This window comes from Oryctolagus cuniculus, chromosome 5 (assembly GCF_964237555.1).
Source record: "Oryctolagus cuniculus chromosome 5, mOryCun1.1, whole genome shotgun sequence".
NCBI classification, from domain to species: domain Eukaryota; kingdom Metazoa; phylum Chordata; class Mammalia; order Lagomorpha; family Leporidae; genus Oryctolagus; species Oryctolagus cuniculus.
In genome coordinates, this window is record NC_091436.1 from 100213742 (window position 1) to 100236339 (window position 22598).

The 22598-nt window shown below is 36.5% G+C and overlaps 1 protein-coding gene across 50 annotated transcripts in view; it reads right to left on the reverse strand.

Annotated features, from left to right (window-relative positions):
- Window positions 1–1605: 1605 nt before the first annotated feature.
- RIMS1 (regulating synaptic membrane exocytosis 1) overlaps window positions 1606–22598 on the reverse strand; it is a 537571-nt gene continuing 516578 nt past the window's right edge. For all 50 annotated transcript variants that reach the window (XM_051854559.2, XM_051854558.2, XM_051854586.2 and 47 more), the window contains 5 exons: window positions 17100–17238; window positions 14921–15033; window positions 6086–6187; window positions 5341–5480; window positions 1606–3877 (listed from right to left, as the gene is read on the reverse strand). In XM_051854559.2, the coding sequence (XP_051710519.2) occupies window positions 3659–3877; window positions 5341–5480; window positions 6086–6187; window positions 14921–15033; window positions 17100–17238 (713 nt within the window). In that variant the 3' untranslated portion in view covers window positions 1606–3658. The remainder of the gene's footprint in view (window positions 3878–5340; window positions 5481–6085; window positions 6188–14920; window positions 15034–17099; window positions 17239–22598) is intronic.

The following is a 22598-nucleotide window of genomic DNA, read 5'->3' on the forward strand; positions in this document are numbered from 1 at the left end:
GAGGATGCACTGTTTAGCAGTGCAGGATCCTGAATTGGTCAGAGCTTGCTTTACATATTAGATCCTTTACCAGACAGTTGTGGGGCCTTTTGCTGCTGCTTAGCTTCTCCAAACTGAAGATCCTTTCCTGGAAAACAGGGCTATAAAGGTACTTACCTCCCAGGACTGTTGTGAGAATTAAACCTGTTGCCTTTTGCATACAAACAGAGTATTTGCAATCATAATAGTCTTATATAATGTTTCTAATGGACAGGGAGTGGCTCTAAGGCTTGTATTCCAAGTTCTTAATATCTATACTTTCAAAAGCCCTTAACGAAGCTGGTTACATAAAACCAGATCATCTGTGTCAGACTGGGATGGAAGAAATGTTGTCAGGGTCAATAAGAAACCATGAAGACTTGGCAAAACCGCTTTGGCCTCAGTTACTTCTCGATTTTTGTGGGCCCAGAAATCCTAACATGTAGCTGTCTCTGATTTGAAGAGATTACCGCTTTTCTGTTCCTGTCTAGACAAGGAATTCTACAGCTGTCTCCAGTTACCTCCCATTTCAGTGGCAACTTGTCTCCTGCTCCCCCGTTGCATGCTATCTTAAATGCATGTGCATTAAACGGCTTTACTCTGACAGTTTGTTTTAAACTCCACTGATCAGTTGTTTTTGCCTGTAACCAACACAGCCTGACAGATAATCTTGTGTCTTTTAGACCAAACAACTGGATGACTTAATAGGGTAAAATTCAGTCAGCTGTTTTTAAAACTATAAACAACTGCAGGTGTCATGTGCCAAACTGTTTAATTGTCTCAAATTTGATATCGACTTAGCTGTGTTTATACTGCTTCACAAAGTTAAAGTCAGTGAGGCCTATAAAAAGTTGGGAGCTCTTAGGAGGTTGAAACTAGGTCTTACCAGTTATTTTACCATAATCCGATGTGAAAGTAGTGCTTGCCATGTGTTCTACAAAGGGTGATGACTGTAAAATATACAAATACACTCATCAAGAAGAAAAAAAAAGCAAAATGAAGTTAAGAAAACAAATAATCTCTCTTTTAGCAGCTTACCTATATATATTTGGAGATGTGTTTATTCCTTAATATTTGACTGAAAATGATTTAGGATTAATGGATCATTTATTTTTTGGTAACTTCACCTACTCCAAGCCAAAGTTCTACAAACTTGCCAAGGGTTCAGAAGGAAAAGATGGAAAGAGGAACCTGGGTACTATGATGAGAGGCACAGAATCATTTTGATACATCACATAACTTGAGAGGTTTTGGTAATTGGACAAGAGTTGTCTCTCCTATTAGCACAAAAAGCAGCAGAAAAACAGTCTTCCATTTGATGCTTACTGAGATTTATTGTCTTTAATAATGCCACTTTTCAGAAGTATAGTCATGTGCTCACTTAGACAGGCTGACACAGTGAAAACTCACATGTGATCCAAAGAAGCCTTTGGGCTGTAGATTAAGACATATATAGTGCAATGACAAGTCAAGTCAAATGCCCAGAGCTGACAACAATTCCCAGCCTCCCCTTCCCATAATTTGGCTCCCATTTTGCACCATAGAACCCACAATGATAAATCTGGCAAAACATAGAACACAGATGGCTACTGACATGAAAAGTAAATTTTATTAAACATGTTTACATACATGAGTTGGAAGTTCATTTAAAAGCACAGGGGAGTGTTAAGACAAGTGGTCAAAATAGAAAGATACTACCCAATTATAATCAGTTAATTGTTGGCCACTAAGACAGAACGGAATCTAGTAGAAGTGCACCAATGCTTCAGGTCTTCCTGCTCGGCATGGTGAGCAGTGGTCAATCTGTGCCCTGTGGAATGATGGGCAGGTAATTCTGGCATGTGTAAATAATAATAAATAATTCACTTGGTGCAGGCAGTATGTCTATGGATTAAAACCTAGTGTGTACACAGTGTCTACATGTGTTACAGCCCCACAGTAGGAATCTACACCAAAATATTTATTAGAAGGAATTTGGTCCGTACTACATCACGTTTTTCCAGAGGGTAAAAAATAAAGTCCATCTATAGACATTTCACCGCAGACCCGCAGACTGAGTCTGGCTAAAACCTGCAAAATGTCTATAACAAAAATGGATGGCTTAGATTTCTTGGTTATTTCAGTATAGTAATTAACGAGCAAACTGTACAATTACATGCAACATACAAGCTGGCCTATGTGAAACTAACATACATTATTAAATAACCTTTTGTTTATTTTCTTTTCCTTTTTTTTTTTTTTTTACAAAATGTGCATGCAGCTTTGAACAGTTCAAGTCATGCTGCTCTATTTGTGTAATCACAAAAGTTGAATGACTCATAAAAGGAGGGAGAACATATCAATGCACCTGCAGAGTCTGCAGTTTGTAGCACATGTACAGAATGTCACGAGGGAAATTCAAGGCCAAGGAGAACTTAAATGAAGAAATGCAAATTGAAGTGTGACTTTGTTTTATTCCCCTCCCCCCCAAAAAAGATACTTTGCATTAAAAAATCAAGCTTTGTGCTTGCATCAGTCTCAAAGAAATGTAAACTAAAATTCGATAAAAACATTAGTTTAGTGCAGAATATTTCAACTGGAATTTCCAGTGGAATACTGAACAGCTCATACCATGCTCTTTCCAGGGCAGATGGGTGGGTCTACACTGAGGCATGGCCGAGAAGCCTGGGCGTAGCTGAAAGTGTCTTAGGCTCAAATCCATTCCTAGTCACCATTTTGGGAAGTCAAATGTATGGTTTATACACATGAGCATACTTTCTTTTGATATCAGGAAGAAAAAGGCATTACAAAGAGTGTTTCCAGAGTATAATCATGTGGTATGTTTTAGTCCCCAGCATTAGTTGCAGATGGACTGAAAAGTCTTCCATGCAAAATGGTGGAAAACATAAAATTAATATTCTGGAATGCAAAAAGATGCTCTGGATATATTAAAAAAAGTGATTTGGTGATTAATTGTAGAAGGTAACTTTTGGTCTTTTGGGTTTTCAAACACAAGACTTTGAAGAACTGTAAAATGAAAGCCACTGAAAACTGTCACTGGCCTCTCTTGGCTAGCTGTTGAGTGCTTGGTGGGGGATGCCACAGAGACTGCTTCAGCCCTTTTTTGGATGCTTTTGGAAAAAGAAAGGAAGGGTCTCTGTTGGCATCAGGAGGCCTGCTATGACACAGCCAAAAATCTAGTGGGAAGAACAGATACGGTGAAAACAAAGTCAGAAACTCAAGAAGCCTAAACCCAACAAAGAACACACAAACAAAACACAAAAAAGAAGTAACACTGCTTCTGGTCTTTGCCGAAACATGTAAAACGCTACTTTTCACAGAGTGAGAGTTTCCAGTTTGTTCAATTTGGGGTGTGTGTGTGTGTGTGTGTGTGTGTATGAATTTGAAGTTTCCTCTTTTCTATTTGTTAGAAGCATCAGTGACTCTCACTAGCATGTGGATTGTTCCTGTAACTGGATAGATTGCTTTGTTCTGTCATATGAAGCCATGTTTTAAACAATTGGGACACACTGAAAAACTACTACAGGCAAAACACAAGTTGATTGTCTGTCTCCAACAATGCTTTTGACCACGAAATATCTGGTTCAGATTCTTAGCCTGAAAGGTAGAGTTTTATTGGAATGGATGTGGTATGAGTTCACTATGATCGGATGCAGGGAGGCCCAGTTGAACTTTCCAGAGATGACTGGGAAGCCCGGCGGGTTAGGGGAGTGAGTGTGGGATCCACCAGGGATGACGGGGGAAACAATTTGTACCATCCGATTACCATGCTGGACAGATCGAGTTCTTCCAGCAAGATTTGTGCCACTCCCATAAAGCATTTATGGTCCATTCTGCCATAGTCCCCCCAGACAATCACCTGCAAAGACAGAAAAATGAAACATAACTTGAACTTCTCTCTTTCACATTCAAAAGATTTAAAGCAATTATTCTGTACTAGTGGGAAAGCCAAGTGAAGGACAGGAAATGAATATAACATGGAAAAAGGGGCATGGGTTAAAAAGAATCTCTGACATTTAAGCTGCTCAGAGCCACTTCATAGTAACTTTTAGATCTGGTGGAATAGGAGCAGTGTTTTCTTAGCCAATGAGGGGCATTATCTACATAAGATAAGAAAGAAAAAAAATCTGTAAGTTCATTCATATATAAATGCAGCACCTTTCTTGTGTAACTATTTTTTAGTTGCACAATGAATGGGAAGGGTGATGCTGAGTACAAAAATTAGTATGAATGCAACCCAGGTGGGCAAAATAAACAGTCCAACTCCAAGGAGTTGGTGTATGATGGATGTACAAGGAATCAGTGTATTCATTTTATGCCTCTTGTATTTTAAACTTGCTGGTGGTGAATGAGTAGTTAGAAAACCAATTGTAAGCTGGTAACTCTTGAAGACTTGACTGCTGATTCTGATTTGATTAGGTGATTAATGCATCAATGAATTCAGCAACAATTACCACAATGTGGGTCAAATCCTGTTGGAGTCAGACAACTCTTCTATTACAATTCTCCCACATTATGCTTAGTGAAATTAGCCAGTCTCAAAAAGACAAGTATCATATGTTTTCTCTGATATGCGGCAGCAATATAGAATACCAAAAAATGTATAGGAATGAAATGATCATTTTGGGATGTGATTGTCACTTTAGCCTCTATTTGCACTCCAGTGGAACTATGGTCTTCCAACTTTACTTGTTGAATATCATGATTAGTGGCAAATTAAGAATACAGAGTGGATTAAAATTGTGGCTTTGCAAAACTGATGAGGAGGGAGGATGGGGAGGGGAAGCAGAAGAGTGAGGTAAATGTGGTTGTCTTCTTGGAAGTGTACCTAAGTAATGCACAAAATCTGTTCTCTTTATATTAATAAAAATATTTTTTAAAATGTTCCCATGCTTAATTTCCTCCCTCAAATGCCTGAAATGACCAGGGCTGGGTCAGGCTGAAGCCAAGAGCAGGGAACCAAATTTAGGTCTCCCTTATGTGTGGTATGTACCCAACTACTTGAGACATCCCTGCTGCCTCTCAGAGTCTGCATTATTAGGAAGGTGGAATCAAGAGGAATCAAACTCAGGCACTTCAATATGGGGAGCAGGAATCTTAACCACTAGGCCAAATGCCTACAGCCTGGCCCCTCAGATACCTTTAATAATATACCATTAATTGTACTGTAAATTAACTCACATTTTTTTTTTCTGATCAAGGATATGGACACTACATTTATTTTTTTACTGAATTTTATTCTTTCAGTTTGACCACTCTGTCAATGCTTATATGGATAATATAGATATTACAATGTATAAAGCTGAACCAATTATTACTGACCTGAAGAACTTTGCCCTGTGGACTTTCATCAAAGACCAGGGACTGCTGATACAGAGGATCAAGGGTTTTTCGTGCAATTCTTGTCTTCTTCTTGGCTATACAGGCCCCATTTTCCAAAAGATATACTTTCACATATGGAGCTGGACAAAGTATATTAACATGCAAGAAGTTAATTCTCAAATTCAACTGATTTTTTTAGAGAATGTCTTCCAAGAGAATCAGAGATACTTTTTGGAAGTTTTCCATAGATTATTTAAATAATTTAAATCTTCCATTGATCCACAAAATCTATGCCCTAAAATCTAGTGCTATCATTACTGTCATTTTCCTCATTTAAAGTAAATGCATATAAAGCTATCTTAAGATTTCACTTAAATTGGGTTTTAGCTAGCCTTACAATGCCGATTTATGTCTTAAAACACACTGGTTCTTTTTTATAATACAACTAAATTCTTTTTTTCTTTTATATTTGTAAATGTTCAGAAAAAAATTGACACAAGCTAAGCAACAATCATAACTAAACTTTTAAAAATGTAACAATACCCTTCCTATTATCTTTTGAAAGGATAATTGTATAAGGAAAACCCGGATCTATTTTTAAAATTTAAATGAACAACAAAAAAAGCTGCCTTTTAAATCAATCAGATGATGCAAAATAGAGCATATGAAATTCAAATGCAGCAAATGTTTTGAGTCTTGCATATTTTAATATTCTCCTGACCAAAGTCAGTAATATTTTCCTTACCAGGTGTAGATTTGGAACCAGGTTTTTGCGTGAGACTGCGTGCTCTGATAACTTCAACTTCTAATTGGCCTTTTTTATCCTCCATTCCAATCTGTATATCACCTGCAAGCAGAGAGGAAGGAAAATGACTTAGCTTCTTTGCAGTTGCATGAAGTTAAGAAAAACAGTAGCCCATAACAGATTCCAAACTATTATCTCCAAACTACTATCTCCATCTTGATAAAAATCTGATATTTAGATGCCCCAATCCAACTTAATTCCCCAGACTCAAAATCAAGCTTTGAAACATTTTTATTTTTTCTGATACTAATCCATCTTAGGAAATTTGTTTATTAGTTCACAAATCACTAAGTACAATGCTGAGTATTTAAATATTTCTTGTATTCTAATAAGATTTCTTATATCATCCAGTATATTTACTTGTTATATTTACTTACTAAAATTGTAATTATATATTTTTCAATTATGTATAGGAAACTACCATTCCTATTTTGGTGATTTCCAAGAAATTTTATAAATACTTCAAAGCTTCATGGAAAATGCAATTAAAAATATTTTGGTGCAAATTTTTTGAAATCCACCCACGTTAATGGACTTCAGAAATCTCATAAAACCCAAGCATTATAAAAATCTATGTGCAATATACACTTTTTACAAGATTTATTTTATTTGAAAGGCAGAGTGACAGAGAGAGGGAAAGACAGAGGGAGAGGAAGAGAGATCTTCTGCCTGCTAGTTTACTCCCCCAAATGGTGGCTTAACTCTCTGAGTCACAATGCCAGCCCCCAAATACAGTTATCTCTAAATTTCAATTTCCACACTTTTTTTATTGACAATATGGACCACTGACATGGACATGTCACTACTTATTTAACAAGTCCCTTGCTAGTGGTAATATAGATCACTTACATTGCTGCTAATATTGAGTAGCGTGAGTAGTTTTGTAAGGATTCTTACCACATTTCACTGATTATTTATTGAGCATTAACTTCCCAGGTGTATAATTTTCAGATTAATTGTACAGACATTCAAATATTCCATGCATATTGCCAATTATCATTCAGAGAGGTTGTTATCAGTTTGCACCATCATCAGAAATATCTATCTTCTAATTTCCCACATCCACTAAGATTAGTATTAGCAATATGTCTAATTTTTCCATTCCTGGCTCCTGGCTTCAGATCGGCATAGCTCCAACCATTGTGGCCATTTGGGGAGTGAACCAGCGGATAGAAGACCTCTCTCTCGGTCTCTGCCTCTCCTTCTCTCTGTACCTCTGCCTTTCAAATGAATAAATAAATCTTTTAAAAATACATATTTGAAAGGCAGAGCTACAGAGAGGGAGAGAGAAAGAGATCTTTCATTTGCTGGTTCATTCCCTGGTGGGGCTGAGCCAGTGTGAAGCCAGGAGCTTCTTCCAGGTTTCTCAAGAGGATGTAGGGGCCCCAGTACTTGGGCATCCTCTGCTGCTTTCCCAGGCCATCAGTCAGGACCTATATTGAAGCTGAGCAGTAGGAACACCAAAAGGTGCCCATATGAGATGCCAGCATTATAGGTGGCAGCTTAACCCGCTATGCTATAATTAATGCCAACTGTCTTCCTTTTTACTTCTTGAAAATATTTAGAATTTTCATGCCTCTCACATTGATACTTGTCAGAATTCATCTGTAAATCCATGTGCATCTATTTGGCTTCCTTTTTAATGGGTAGTATGTAAATTATTAATGGCTGCAGTTCTGTTCAGGTTTTCCTCTTCTGTTTCTCCTCATTTTTGATCAGTTATTTTTTTACAATTGTCCATTTCAAACGTATTTCCAAATTTTAAGCACTTGTATAAGTGATACTATTTAGTAATTTGCTTTCTTCCCTCAACATTTTCTTAAGATATCCATCCAATGTTATGCATAGAGGTCTAGTTCATTCTCTTTAATTGCTCTATGATAGTCTACTGTGTGAAAATACCCTTTTTTAACATTTAATTTTCAACTCCCTACCTGGTATCATTACAAAGAATGCTGCTCAGACTGTCAAGAGTGCCTTGAGGTTATAAACAACTAGAAATGATATTGCTTGGTCATAGCTCATATACATTTTCATTTTAAGTAGATATTGTTAAATTACCCCAATGGGTGAAGGCATCAGTTTAAACTTGTTCTTTCTTTCAAAATTCTATTCCTTTTAAAAATATATTATGTGTTTATTTATTTTTATGTTATTTGAAAGGCAGAGCTATAGAAAAAGTGAGATGGAGACACAGAGAGAAATCTTGCATGCACTATTTCATTCCTGAAATGCCTGCAACAGCTGAGGCTGAGCCAGGCCAAAGCTAGGAACTCAGAACTCGATTTGTTGAGTTCTTTATTTAGTGGAGGGTTAAACTTGTGGTTATAAAATAAATTAAAAATATTTCATTGCAAAAATTAAAAGAAAAAATAAGGAGGAGGGATGATCGGACCATGGGCAGTGGGGAGGGTGGTGTGTGTGGGCTAAGTATGACAATGGCCCTAAATCTGTATATATAAAATACATGAAATTTGTTCACCTTATATAAATAAATTTTTTTAAAGATAAAAGAACTCAATATGGGTCTGCCATGTGGGTGGCAGGGACCTGAGTGCATGAGCCATCACTTGCTGCCTCCCAGGGTGAGCATCGGCAGGAAGCTGGAACCGAAAGTGGAGCCAGGCACTCTGATACGGAATGCAGTCATTCCTGGTGGCTTCTTCCACTGCTTTAAACTTTTAACAGAATTGTACAAAGATGCACATTTCAGAAAGCCTTTGACCTTTTGTTAGTAAAATATTTTAAAATTTTTGGCCAATTTAGTGCACTTGCACACATAGACACATATGTTTTGTGGAAACTTTATTAGGTTAACTAAGTACCATTAAATTAATTTGCTGAAAGATTTTTAAAAATTAATACTGAATTTTATCACATATTTTTTCTCCAAATGTTAATATTTTTCTTTATTAATGTGACTAATTGCATTGACTTTCAAGTATTAAGCAAACCACACATTCATGGAAAAATCCAATTTCATTGTGATATTATTATTTGTAATACTGATGGCTTTTTTTTTTTTCCACATGGGGTTCATAGGGGCTTTTGAAAGTATGGCTTGAGGGGTCAGTACTATGGCACAGCGGGTAAAGCTGTCACCAGCAGTGCCGGCATCTATGGGCGCCAGTTCTAGTCCCGGCTGCTCCACTTCCAATCCAGCTCTCTGCCATGGCCTGGAAAGGCAGCGGAAGATGGCCCAAGTCCTTGGGCCTCTGCACTCATGTGGGAGACCCAGAGGAAGCTTCTGGCTCCTGATTTCAGATCTGCACAGCTCCAGTTGTCACAGCCAACTGGGGAGTGAACCAGCAAATGGAAGACCTCTCCTTCTATCTCTGAGTAAGTCTGACTTTCAAATAAATAAATAAATCTTTAAAAAATATAAAGTGTGGCTTGATACTTATTTTCTAGTTTTGAAAATTTTCAACCATTATATTTTTAAATGTGGCTTTTGTCTTATATCCTCTTTTCCTGTCTTCAACTTCTTATTTATAATTCCCCTTCATTCTGTGTTTTTTATATTTATATGTTTACATACTTCATTATTTTTTGAAATGACATTTTTAATTTACATTATAGTCAAAGGCTCACTGACTTCACTAAATCAAGAGTTCAACAACCCAAAAGACCATGGTCCAGCAGGAAAATGGGCATTAACTATGTACAATAATCAAAGGAAAAGATGCTCAATTTATAATATTAATTAAAAAAAACTTGATACCCAGGATATTATAATTTCTATTAGGAAGGATTTATATTTGCTTCTGTACTGCATCTGTAGGCCCAGATCACTTTAAACAACACCAGGAAATTAGGTGACTAGGATCTTAACTCCCGCAGGGGCATAGCAACTTCAAGTAGATCCAACTGGAGAACACACTCTCCTTCAAATTCCTAGCCTTTTAACTCACAAGATGAAAAGGCACAACTCGGTTTCTCAACCTGTCCACAAGGAAACAGCAATCAGAAAATGCCTTCAGGGGAAGAGTGGTTCTGAAGACTTGGACCACCACCCAGGCAGCCCTATTCCAAGGAAGCTGGCCTCCAAGCAAACATTTAACATGCTAGCTGTCTTCAGGGTGGGTTCGGTACACATGACCTAGTTCACCAATGATGCAGCCAAAGTCTCCACATTTTCTCAAGTTTTTAATTTTTATTTCTTAAATAATAATATAGCTATCAGTATTAATTACTTTTATAAATTAATCAATTTGATTTGCTATTCATTCCTCTTGTTCCATTTTCTTCTCTTTCAGGTTTATTCTTGCTGAAATACATTTTTAGTGAAGAGCAGTAGAGACGAAACTTTATGAATCTCTGTGTGAATGAATGTGCCTATGTTTTATCTACCCTTTAAAATGGAAGCCTGTCTCAAGGTAGATCTGGGGTTGACAGTTCTTTTTTTAGTTGAAAATTATTTCTTTAAAGATATTTTTGGGGCCGGCGCCGCGGCTCAATAGGCTAATCCTCCGCCTGTGGTGCCAGCACACCGGGTTCTAGTCCTGGTCGGGGCGCCAGATTCTGTCTCAGTTGCCCATCTTCCAGGCCAGCTCTCTGCTATGGCCAGGGAGTACAGTGGAGGATGGCCCAAGTGCTTGGGCCCTGCACCCCATGGGAGACCAGGAGAAGCACCTGGCTCCTGGCTTCGGATCAGTGCAGTGCGCTGGCTGCAGCGCGTCGGCCACGATGGCCATTGGAGGGTGAACCAACGGCAAAAAGGAAGACTTTCTCTCTCTCTCTCACTATCCACTCTGCCTGTCAAAAAAAAAAAAAAAAAGATATTTTTGGAATGCCTGAGAAATTAAAAGCTGTTCACTTTTCACTTTGCTTGCTAGGTGATTCCCTCCCTCCTTCCTTCCCTCCCTCCTTTAGTTGATGTCCTACAATCCCATTTCTTTACCTTGTTTGGTTTCTATGTATCCTTCAGTGTACCTCCCAGTGTGCTTTTTCCATTTCTTTAACTTCTTGTTTTTCTTAAATCATTCAGCCACTGCTATTTTTTTCTACCAAACTGTCTCAATTGTCTCTTCACTCAATCTTTAGCTCCCATTAGAATAAGTTGGCACTTTTCACTTTATTTTTCCTACACCTTGAGTTCTCCTCTATATCTAAAAAAATTTTGTTTAAATAGGTTACGTTCTTGGAGGTTTCCTAGGGAAATGCTTTATTTTTTTTATTAGTTCTATCTCAGCTTTGTTCAGTAAACTAAATCATACTTTTCATTCTGCAATTTATTTTCTTAAAAAATGTATGTTGGATTTTTTTTTTAATTCTGCTAAAATTTATTTTCTATTAAATAAAGCTAATTGATGATATCATTCAAAAAAAAAATGTATGTTGGGGCCAGTACTATGGCACAGCAGGTTAAGTAGGGGGCTACCTGCAGTGTTGGCATTCCATATGGGTCCTGCTTTGAGTCCCCACTGCTCCACTTCTGTTCCAGCTCCCTACTAATGTGCCTGGGAAGGCAGTGGAGAATAGCCCAAGCGCTTGGGCCCCTGCTACCCATGTAGGAGACTTGGAGGAAGCTCCTGGCTCTTATCTTCAGCCTGGCCTAGTCCTGGCTGTTGCAGCCTTTGGGGAGTAAACCATCGAGTCGAAGATCTTTCTCTGTCTCTCCTTCTCTCTCTGTAACTCTGCCTTTCAAATAAATAGATAACTTTTTTTTAAAAAAAAGTATGCTTGCTTTACTTCATAGTCTTCTTGTCTTTGTACTTTTAATTAAATGTAATAATTTTCCTCTGAATGCTAAATACATTTATTTCTATGTTATTAGCTCATCAAATCATCTCCATTTTCTTAGGTGTGAATTCTATTTATTTGCTAAGTCAATTTATTTTCTATCTTGTTCCAGACTTTCTCATTAGTCTTATGATTCCATTTTAGACCCCAGCTTGTAGAGACCTCTTGTCTCTTTTTAAACTTTTCTGGGTTTCTCTTATCACATACCCACATAAAGAACCAAACTGTTTTATAAGATTTGCTATCAGGATAAATAACTGACTTCTATCTGTTCTTACAACTTCTTGTCTTCTAAAAGTCAATGCTTTCAAAAGTTTCAACAATTTTATCAGATTTATTTTGTACTTTATTACATTTGTCTCATTATTCTAAACACTCTAAACATTTTCCTCTTTCACAGTGCTAGAGATAATTATTGATTTCCACTTTTGATTTTTTCTACCTTCCCACTCCTATTACATATTTGACAATATCTGTCATCTCATTCTCCCAATATTAATATTTATACAATTATTATTATGTTTTATTGTTTATTGCTTCTGATTTTTTGGATATATCTTCTTTTTCCTCATACTTAATAATGTCATTTTAAAAATCATTTGTTTACATTTTATTGTCTGTATTACTAATTCAAATCCTTACTCTCTTCTGGCTTTTATCTTGTCCATAAAATTAAATATCTTAGCTACTCTATAGAATTACTTTCAGGAAATCTGACAATTTACAATTTGGACTAGCTCTTTCCAGGTCTTACTGCAGCAATTATTTTTAGATATTGTTTCACTCTCATCCTCAGTATTACAATCATCTCTCTTGTGAGAAAGCACTGATTTACTGGATGTCAACTTCCTTTTTTAGTTCACAAATTAAAAAACATTCACTTAGAAAACATATTAGAGGTTATTTTGAACTACAGGTACCCTGCTGTGTTATGTAGCCCTGGGAATTTATTTCTGTTATCTATGATTTAGTAACATTAATCCAACCTCTCTCTATTCCCCTCAAGCCTTCCTAGCCCCTAGTAATTACTATTGTATTTTCAGATTGAGTTTTTTTCACCTTCCATAGTTCACATTCTATACATGCATTAAAATTTCAAAAACATACCTCAAATATGTAAAGTTACTAAAAATCAAAAATTTAAAAATATTTTAAGTATGATAAATTTAAAATAGAATTATAATGAAAAATGTGTGATATCTTTAAATAATGACATTCATTAAAAGATGTTAAAAAATTCACTTATTTCATTTTCTTGAAGTGAATCCTCCAGTAGGTTTCTGAACAATGTTGGATATGAGGAATATGCTGGTCACGTTTTCAAACATTGCTTGTAGATATTTATTCCAGCCTTAAACTTGACAGTTTGGCTAGCTATTGTACTCTACTTTAGAAAACAGTTAGTACTTGGGATTTTAAAGATCATGCTTAATCATCTCCTGGCTTCCAGTGTTATTACTGAAGAAAGTCCAATGAAAATCTAATTACTTGATGATTTTGTGTCGGAATATTTTTCCTCTTAGAAGACTTACCTTCTGTCTATCCCCTGTGTTGTGAAACCCCATGGTGATGTATGTTCATTTTGATCTATTTCTATGTATTTTGATAGATACTGCATGGAGGGAAATGTCTTATACTTTAGGGAAATATCTTTTGAATGTACTACACATACAAATTTTCTCCTAATTATCATTTCACTTTTAATCTCATGTGGAATAGATTTTCCTAGAAGTTTTCACTTTTTCTGCATTTGGTTGATCCTTCGGAGTTTCTTTATCATGCCAAGATAACAAAAGCAGTGTTTTCTACTACTTTTTTGCTGTCTTTCTCCATATTCCCTTTTCTTTTTCTTTTTTAATTAAAAAAAATTTAAAAAGCTGGGAGCCAGTAACTCAATCTAAGTCTCTCAAGTGGGTGGAAGGGAACCAACTACTTGAGCCATAATCTGCTGTATCAGTAGGAAGCTGGGGTTGGGAGTGGAGCTGTGACTCAAATCACGAGGATGCGGGATATGGGTGTCCCAGTCAGTGGCTTAATCACTAGCCAACTGCCTGTCCTTCTTTTTTCTTTTTTACAATCCATGCAAAAATATTAAATAAAATATTTTTGTAGCTTGTGAAGTAGGGAGGCAATTTCACTAGTTTTTTTTTTTTTTCCACACAGCTAATCAGTTATTGCAGCATCATTTACTGAATAGTCCACCTTTTGTTCCATGCCGAGAAATGTCACCCTTATCTTACACTGGGATCTATAGATTTTTTTGTCTTGACAGGGTTTTCTGTTAATACAAAGATTCATGACTAAGTTTCAGTTAAGACAGCTGAAAAAAGTTCTGGTGTTCTATTGGACATTATCATGCCTACAGATAGTAATATTGCACTGTATATTCTTAAAATAAAGCTATAAGAAAGGAATGCTTTACCATAAAGGATAAATGCTGGAGGAGACAGAAGTGTTTACCCTGATTCTAACATTCTAAAATGTGTATATGTATCAAAGTACCACTTGATACACTGTAAGTATGTACATTTTCATATTAATTAAAAACATAGTAAATTTTAAAGTAATCACAGATCATTAAAACTAGTTATTTTTCCATTCAATTATTATTGACTGTTGTCTATTTCCCACTAAACTAGGGTTTTTTTCTTTGCTTTTTACTTGTTAAACTTTTTATTTGGTGAAGCATTGAGTCTTTTTACGCTAATGAAATTTTAAAATAAGTTATCTCAAAAACTATAAAAAGATGGAGGGAGGGAAGGGGGGAATGGAAGAGAGAGGGAGGTAGAGAATATTATTATGCTGTTAGAGTTGTATCTACAAGTTATATTAAATATGTAAAAAACTAATTAAAAATTTAAAAAATAAAAAGTAAATAAATACAATTGAAAAGCAAGATTTATGACTAATTTTATTTTGTATAATATTGCAAATTAGAAAAATGTAGCAGCAGCACGCTAGCTAAAATGTTACTTCTCACTTGGCTTACTATTACGCTATTTTAAAAGTCTTTGGGGAAAACATGAGTCTTACCCATGGCAGGGGTGGCGAGGGTTTGCCGGCCAACAAGCTGGGCTGGTCCCAGTCCATCGAGAAAATCACTGAATTGGCTGTCCGCTCCTAGTCGCACTCCAGGAAATATTAAGCTATCGGGGAAAGGACAAGAACCAAGAAAACTAAAACTTTAGATCTCTGAGAATTATTTTCCTTATATTCTACTTGAGTAACTCTGACCTTGAAACAGAAACACTCCTTGGGTATATGTGTTCTTCCCGATTCTCTGCATTGCCTTTGAGCCAAGCACCTGAAACTCAGCAGAGATTGAGAAAAGGTCCAAACTCTGGACTGAAGTTTTGATGCTGTATGCCAGGGCACCCAGTGATAGTTTTTAATATGCCTAGCATTCTGGACATTTACAGAGCCAATTCTAAATCCTTATCTAAATGTACTGCTGACCTAAAACGTAAGAAGTATATTTTTTATAATAAACTTTACAGAGATAATTACTCATGAACAAGAGGTAATATTAATTCTAATTTTAAGTGGTAATTTCTTAAATAAATATCATAGCACTGTACAGTTCTTATTTATAAAAGAGACATGTTTAATTTATTCATCTGTGAGTGAGCTCAGTGTTTAAATTACCAGAGACTTTGGTTCAAATAAAAATTGACTGACACACACACACTTCCCAAATGCCCACAACAACCATGGCTGGGTAAGGCCAAAGCCTGTAGCAAGGAATTCCATCCCAGTCTCTCATGTAGGCAGCAGGAACACAAGTACATGTGGACCATTATCTGCTGCCTCCCAGACACAACAGCAGAATGCTGAGCCAGGACTCAAAGTAGGCATTCCAACTAGGATGCAGGTATTGCAAGTGGCGGCTTAACTTGCAAACACAGGACATCCAACCCTCCTCTGGCTCACTGATATTACTGTCTCTGGGTAGTAAGGACCCTGCTGGTTAGTTAGCATTCAGTAACTATTATTAGAATGAGCTCTGTTGAATGGGATTTATTGTTTCCACTGTGCTGTATGCATAGCCTTTCCTCACAGCCAAGGAAGACAGACGACATTCTTTTCTCATCCAGAGACTGAAAATCTATGAGTGATTAAGTGGCTTATCCAAATTTTACTGGATTTGCTACTTATTATCTCAGAAAACATCTCCAGTCTTTGATCTGTGCATGCTACTTCATCAAACATTAGTACTTTTTCAGCCAGCTCATCTCCATAACTTTCCTACCTGCTGATTTGTAATTAGCTGCTTGCTGGGAGCATGCAGACCAATCACTGGATCAAACACCAGGGAATCATTCATTTCAGGAATAGGAAAGAATACCCTAAAAACTAACTTGGCATAATTGTATTCATTTTCTAAACAAAACAGGAAAATGTCAGTAAAACAAATTATGACTACTTAGATTAGTATTGGAGTGAGATGAATGGTAATGAGTGAATAATTCTGGAAAGTCTGTACAAGACCCATCTTCACAGCAACACTTAATCCCTTATTTATAAAATCCCTTATTTGTAAAATCCACTACCTCAATCAAAGTTGTTTTACCAGGCAAACTCTCAAGCTTAGCAAAATGCAGATTTTATGCAAGGTTCATGGGAAATGGCAAAAAATTAACCAAGAAAGTTCTGGTTTTTTTAACTAACTAAAATTCTATAATGAAAAAAAAATGTTGAGGAAGAGATTGTGGATTTCATTTCCTAAGGCAAAAAAGGGCAAAAATAGATAATGTTTTCCAAAACAAACAAATGTAAGTTGCTTACACGTATGGGAGTGTTATACTTAAATCAGAGTCCCAAAGTGTTTGGAGACAAGTAGGAAAATGGGCAGCCAGTTTCTCCTAAATTTTAAAAGATTTTGGCAACAGGGCCAGAGGGTGAATTTGTTACACAACAGAATCTATTAAATATGTTCTATTTCCACTATAGTTCAATAGGGACTATTCTGCACTTTACTAGATTATGAAAATCAGTTTATCCATACTAATGCAGCATGTCTTCATCCATTTAGAACGTTTGTATGGTCTGGTCCGCGTGTACTTCTAAGAGGTCAGGACGGTTCACACCAAGGATGGCTGACCTTCTGGTTAAAGAGAGAAGTTCCAGGGTAATTCTTGGGGGCTCTGGTATTTCACTGGGTCCTATACAACCTGTGGCGGTGAAGCCACACAGACACGTTGACGGCACTTACTTTCCTTCAGAACTGTAACTGTTGATGCTGCCATCTGTAGACTCCCGACTTGGCTGCCGCACCATCTTCCTCATTTCAGCCGCCATGCCTGTTTCTGTGCTTCTCTGTATAGTGCTTTTTAACTTCTTGTGGCCCGACTCTGACAGGAGAGAGTAAAAGAAACACTAAGTCTGATTTAGACAGTTTTCTCCTGAATGCCAATGGATTCTGCTAATGCAATAGTTAACTTTCCATTTAATTAAAAACTTAATCAGAAAAACAGTGGCCTGAGAGAATCACCTGCTTAACTGTGTAACTGTGTGTTTTCCCCCAGCGTGTTCTTTGGCTGAGAGGTGCAGCGGTGGAAGGTACACCATAGCCACAGGTGTAGAGACTGCCCAAGGCTCAACAAACTCACTATATTATTGCGGCTGAAAATGTCAGGCAAATCTTGGTTTTGCCTGGAAAGATATATTTTACATGGAAAGATAATACAATAGGTTTCTCCTAATCTAGATTTTTCCAAATGTGCAGAAACAGACCTAAAGGAACAGGTCATGTCCTTTAAAGAGGAAGAGGCATTTGGAACCAAGTAAGAAAAATACCACAGTTCTGATACTGCTACATATCAGCAATCCTCTTAAACATAAGTTAACAGTATTTCATTTGATTTTTTAAACAAAATTTTAACATGCTATCTCATTGAAGAAGGCATATATATTATGTAGAACTAGAAGGGCCCTAATTCTAAGTTACATAGCCATCTCAGGTTCTATTGACTCAGCTGTAGGATTTCTGACAGGCAGTGGGAGAGCTTCCATTCGCACTGTGAATTATGCTGATTGAATTATGCTGATTAGCACTTTCATTTCAGTCCTCTATAAACACTAAGTTGAGAGAAACTTCCTAGAGCCACTTTGAAAAGCACAAACCAGAATTCTGTTCATAGTATGGAAATCAAAGTCTCAAACTTTCATTTGATTACAGGTGTGGGCAATAATGACAAGTTAGAAAAGTTGTTACTCTTTTCCATCCATACATTTTATATGCATCTCTCATTTTCTTCTATATTTTGCATAGTGTCATTTAGTATCCATTAATAATATATAAAAAGCTATACATACATACATACATATATTTCTATGAGGAGTCTTTAAAAAGTACAAGGAAAATGTTTATTATGAAAAAAATATGCATGGGCTTCAGATCTGTTTGTGCCAAGTTTAACTTATCTTTATTTTCCTCTAACTTCCTGAAGTACTCTCATAAATTTATGTAAACTTCTCAATTCTCATAAACTCTAAAACTGGTGCATAAGTATACTTTCAGATGAGTCATTTGGAAGATTAATTTTCCTCTCATTTTTGGTCACAGTGACTCTTTGTAAACTGTCTGATCAAAAATAGAATAGATTATACATACAGATCAATGCTGATGCTTCCCATTCAACATGTTTATTAAATTTTTATTGTTGTTATTTTTCTTAATCTTCTCATTCTGACTTTATTACAAAGGCAATATAGATATTATAAAATATTGAAATATTTGAGATAGTAAATGTTGAGTATCCCATAATTTCACCCCTAAAGGAAGATGATGATAATTAATTTGAGAACTATGTTTTCTTTATATCTATACATGCTTCTTCACTTGGCTTCTGTGATCCACACTTTCCATTTTTGCTAGTTTATCATGGGTTGCTTTTCCCCAGTATCTTGTTAGAAACTTTAAGGCTTTTAGATATAGGAGGTCCCTAATGTTTAGCTCTTGGAAGATTTCATTTTTTTTCTAATTACTTTCTAAGTGATTTCAGCCTTGGGTTTAGGCCTCCCAAATATATGTCTCCAGTCATAACCATTCTCTATACCAGAGACATTAATCCAACTGTCTATTAACTTTAGTGAGAGACCTAGCAGACATTTCAGCATTAACATACCCAGAACAGGACACTCTCCCTCTCCACCTCTGTCTCCACTGACTGCCAGACTCCTGTCCCCTGAGTAGATGGCACCTCCACTGACTGAGCTGCTCAGGCCTACCACCTTGTAATCATCCTTGATTCATCTAACAGTCCCACCCCCAATCCATTAGCCAATCCTCTTGACTTAACCTTCAAAATATGTCACAATTAGAATCACTACACCTCTCTCCACTGCTCCAACCCACTGAAAGCCACTAGCATCACTCAACAGGACCAACGCAATACCCATCCAACTGCTCTCCCCGCATCTAGTCCTTTCCTCCTCAGAATACCCTCTATGCAATATCCGTGGCAATTCCAAAGAGACATAAATCCGAACAGGTCACTCTCGTGCTCAAGATTTTATAAAGATTCATCTCAAAAGTTGAAAGAAAATCCAAATTGTTATCAATGTCCACTAAATGCCACGGAATCCGGCCGCTGGATACCTCTGGGACTTCTCACCTTCTATCTTTCATTTCCATGTGATCACTGCTGTCCACTCACACTGTCTTCCTGTTTCCTATCACATCGAGCATGCCACTTCACAGGCCTTGTTACTTTCTCTCTGTCCTTTCTCATTTTCTTGCCTTGATCTCCTGCTCTATTCAGATCTCTGCCCTGCTCTCAAACCCTTAGGGAGGCTTTTTCTGATCCTCATCTTTCTTGATCCCTTGCTGTACTTTGTTTTTCTTCATATCTCTGATTCCACTTTCATCAAACCTTTACATGGTTGTTTTCTGTGTTCCAATTAGAATGTAATTTCTACAAGGGTAGCCATATTGGGCATATTGCTCACCACTATCCCCTGTATCTAGAACAGTGATATAAACTTGATTGTGGGATCACATCACACATATTAATGTGGAACTATTTTTACATTTAGTATGCAATGCAAACATTTTATATTCATTCTTTTTAAGGGTTTTATCATTCCATTAAATATAATGTCATACAAACACATTTCTGTTCATCCTGCTTAATGACTGCGCTGTTCCATGGAATGGCGAAGGGTATCACAGTTCACAATTAAACCACATTTTTATCGATAGGCTTTTGGATGTTTCCAGTTGTTACAGGAGAGTTATTATATAATACATTTCTAGAAGCTGAAGTGCTAGTGAAAGGATGGGAATCTAATCTTGATGGTTATTTTAAAATGTCTTATAAAGACATTATAACAACTTATACATACTTCACCAACATTCAAATGGATGTTCCCACCAGAGGCCCTTTGTGATCTGTCTTGCTCTCCTGACAAGTCACTGTACAACACATGTATTACTGAAGTCAACAATTTCATGTATGGCTGTTCTGTATTTCTTCATTTTGTACTATGCCTCCTTCTTAAATGTAGCTCATTTATGAAGTTACTGTGACGGAGCAATATTTCATTCATGCTCATATATTGGCTAGATCCCATTTGAGACATGGGGAAGATCACTGGGCATATTACCAAGTACTTAGCCAAGTGGAATTACAAGTGCTTACTCAAGTTAGTCTGGGGAAAGAAAGCCAGGGTGGAACACCAATCTTTATTGGAAATAATGAAGATCACAGATAGAGAAATGGGACAAACTTTAAGTCTAAACTGTGAGGCGATGCTGGAAACAGGAGGAGGGACTGTTATAAGGATCAGCAGCTTGGGGGTTCAGGGTAAAAATTTTTTAATTCAGCTTTTCATCCATTCATCCATAACCCATCAAATATTTACTGAACATCTGCTTTGTGTGATAAACTCTTTTGGGTATTGGGGATATACTGGCGAATGACAAACATCCTGCTTTCAGAGAGCTTACATTCTAGTGTGCATTTATACAAGAAGGCAATGAACAAATAATGATATAATATCGGTGGCAATACATGCTAGGCCAAAATAAATAAATAAATAAATAAATAAATAAATAAAAAGGGCAGTACAAGGGAGATAGAGAATGATAGGGGTACAGCATTAAGGATTTTATTTAAAAATCAGCCAGGGTCTCATTAAGCAGGAATGTGGAAGAAGTAAGTATGTGTGTGACGCAGGAGGAGGGAAGAAGCACAGAGCAAAACCGGTCCTGGTGACTGCAGAAGGCAAGCTCCAAGTTCTGGTGGTGAGGAGTACCGTCGTCTTGCCAGCAGCATACGGGTGCCAGACTTCCTCTCTTGTCTTTTCAATGCCTTTGTTGACTCTGGGTCAAGAAGCTCTGTTGCCAGAGATGTCAGGGCTCTGTGCACAGCTGGAGGTCCAGATGACACTGAAGTAGACTGTAATATCTGATTTTTGTTGCATTTCTTAACACATATTTCCCATGTTTGTTATAACTTACATATTTGTTCCAAGAGTCAAGAGAAAAAGACACTTTAAAAATAAATAAAATTTATTAATTTGTTTGTATTTTTAAATGAGATATCACTTTCTTAAAAAACGGGTATATGTACAAGGTGTTATAAAATTTATAGACCAGTTCTCCTTAATAGCTAACAAAGTGTGAATTCTATACATCCAGGTAAAACCATAATCTCAGAGGTCACTGATGTGTCTTTTATATTTACCTAATTTCTGGAATTTCATTCATACATTTTTAAAATCTTCTTTTTACTCCTTCCAATTGAGCATGGCATACAGACTGATACCAAATGGTTGTCTAATTCATATTAATAAATATTCAAAGAAAAGAGTCTTGATGGCCAGAGAGAAGCTGAATAAAGTGTTCCAGCTTTGAATCTGCTTTATTTCAGTTCATAAGGGCTCTAACATTAACTGGGAATGTGAAGGTTGAGCAGAATGTTATCTTACAGATGGGAAACTGTAAAAACGGAGAAACATAATCCATGGGGCAAATGTGATCAGCACTTAGTCTGGAACTACTCCTTTCCAGGTACTGGCTAATGAATAGAACAGATGGACATATTCACCCTAGTGGAGCTTACCATCCAGGGATATAATGACTTGTTCAACATTACAGTAGTTACTAGTAAAACCTTAAATTAGAAACCTGATTCTCTAAATTCAAAGCTTGCATCGTCCCATTATATCACAGTTTAGAAAAACACAAAATCTGGTCTTACTTATTTTGCAAATAGAACAACGGTTTAGCTACACATACTTTTTTGTGTACATATTTGCATATGAACTTACAAATTCATTTGGAAAACTTTGCTAGAATCACATATATTCCATGAGCACAAATATATGTATCTAGCTCTCTACACATATTATAAACACAACATAGGAATATTTTACATATAAAATAGTTTTAAAATAAATACAATGTATTAACATGTAAAAATATTACAGTATATTATTGGTTTTTAAGAATATCCTCATTATTAATGATTATTTGTATCAATTGAGGAATCATTCACTAAAAAAGACATGAGGTCCATTATCAGCTTGTACATGATATCTTTGATTTTAAAACACTCTCTCAAATATTCTGAAAAGAAGAAGATGAGAAAACCAGGGAACTTCAATTTTCTATAGTCACAAAGACATGAAAAATTAGCAAAATCCACAATTTTGGCAGACATCTTAAACATTATGAAAGAGTGAACTGTCTCTCAAAGAACATTCC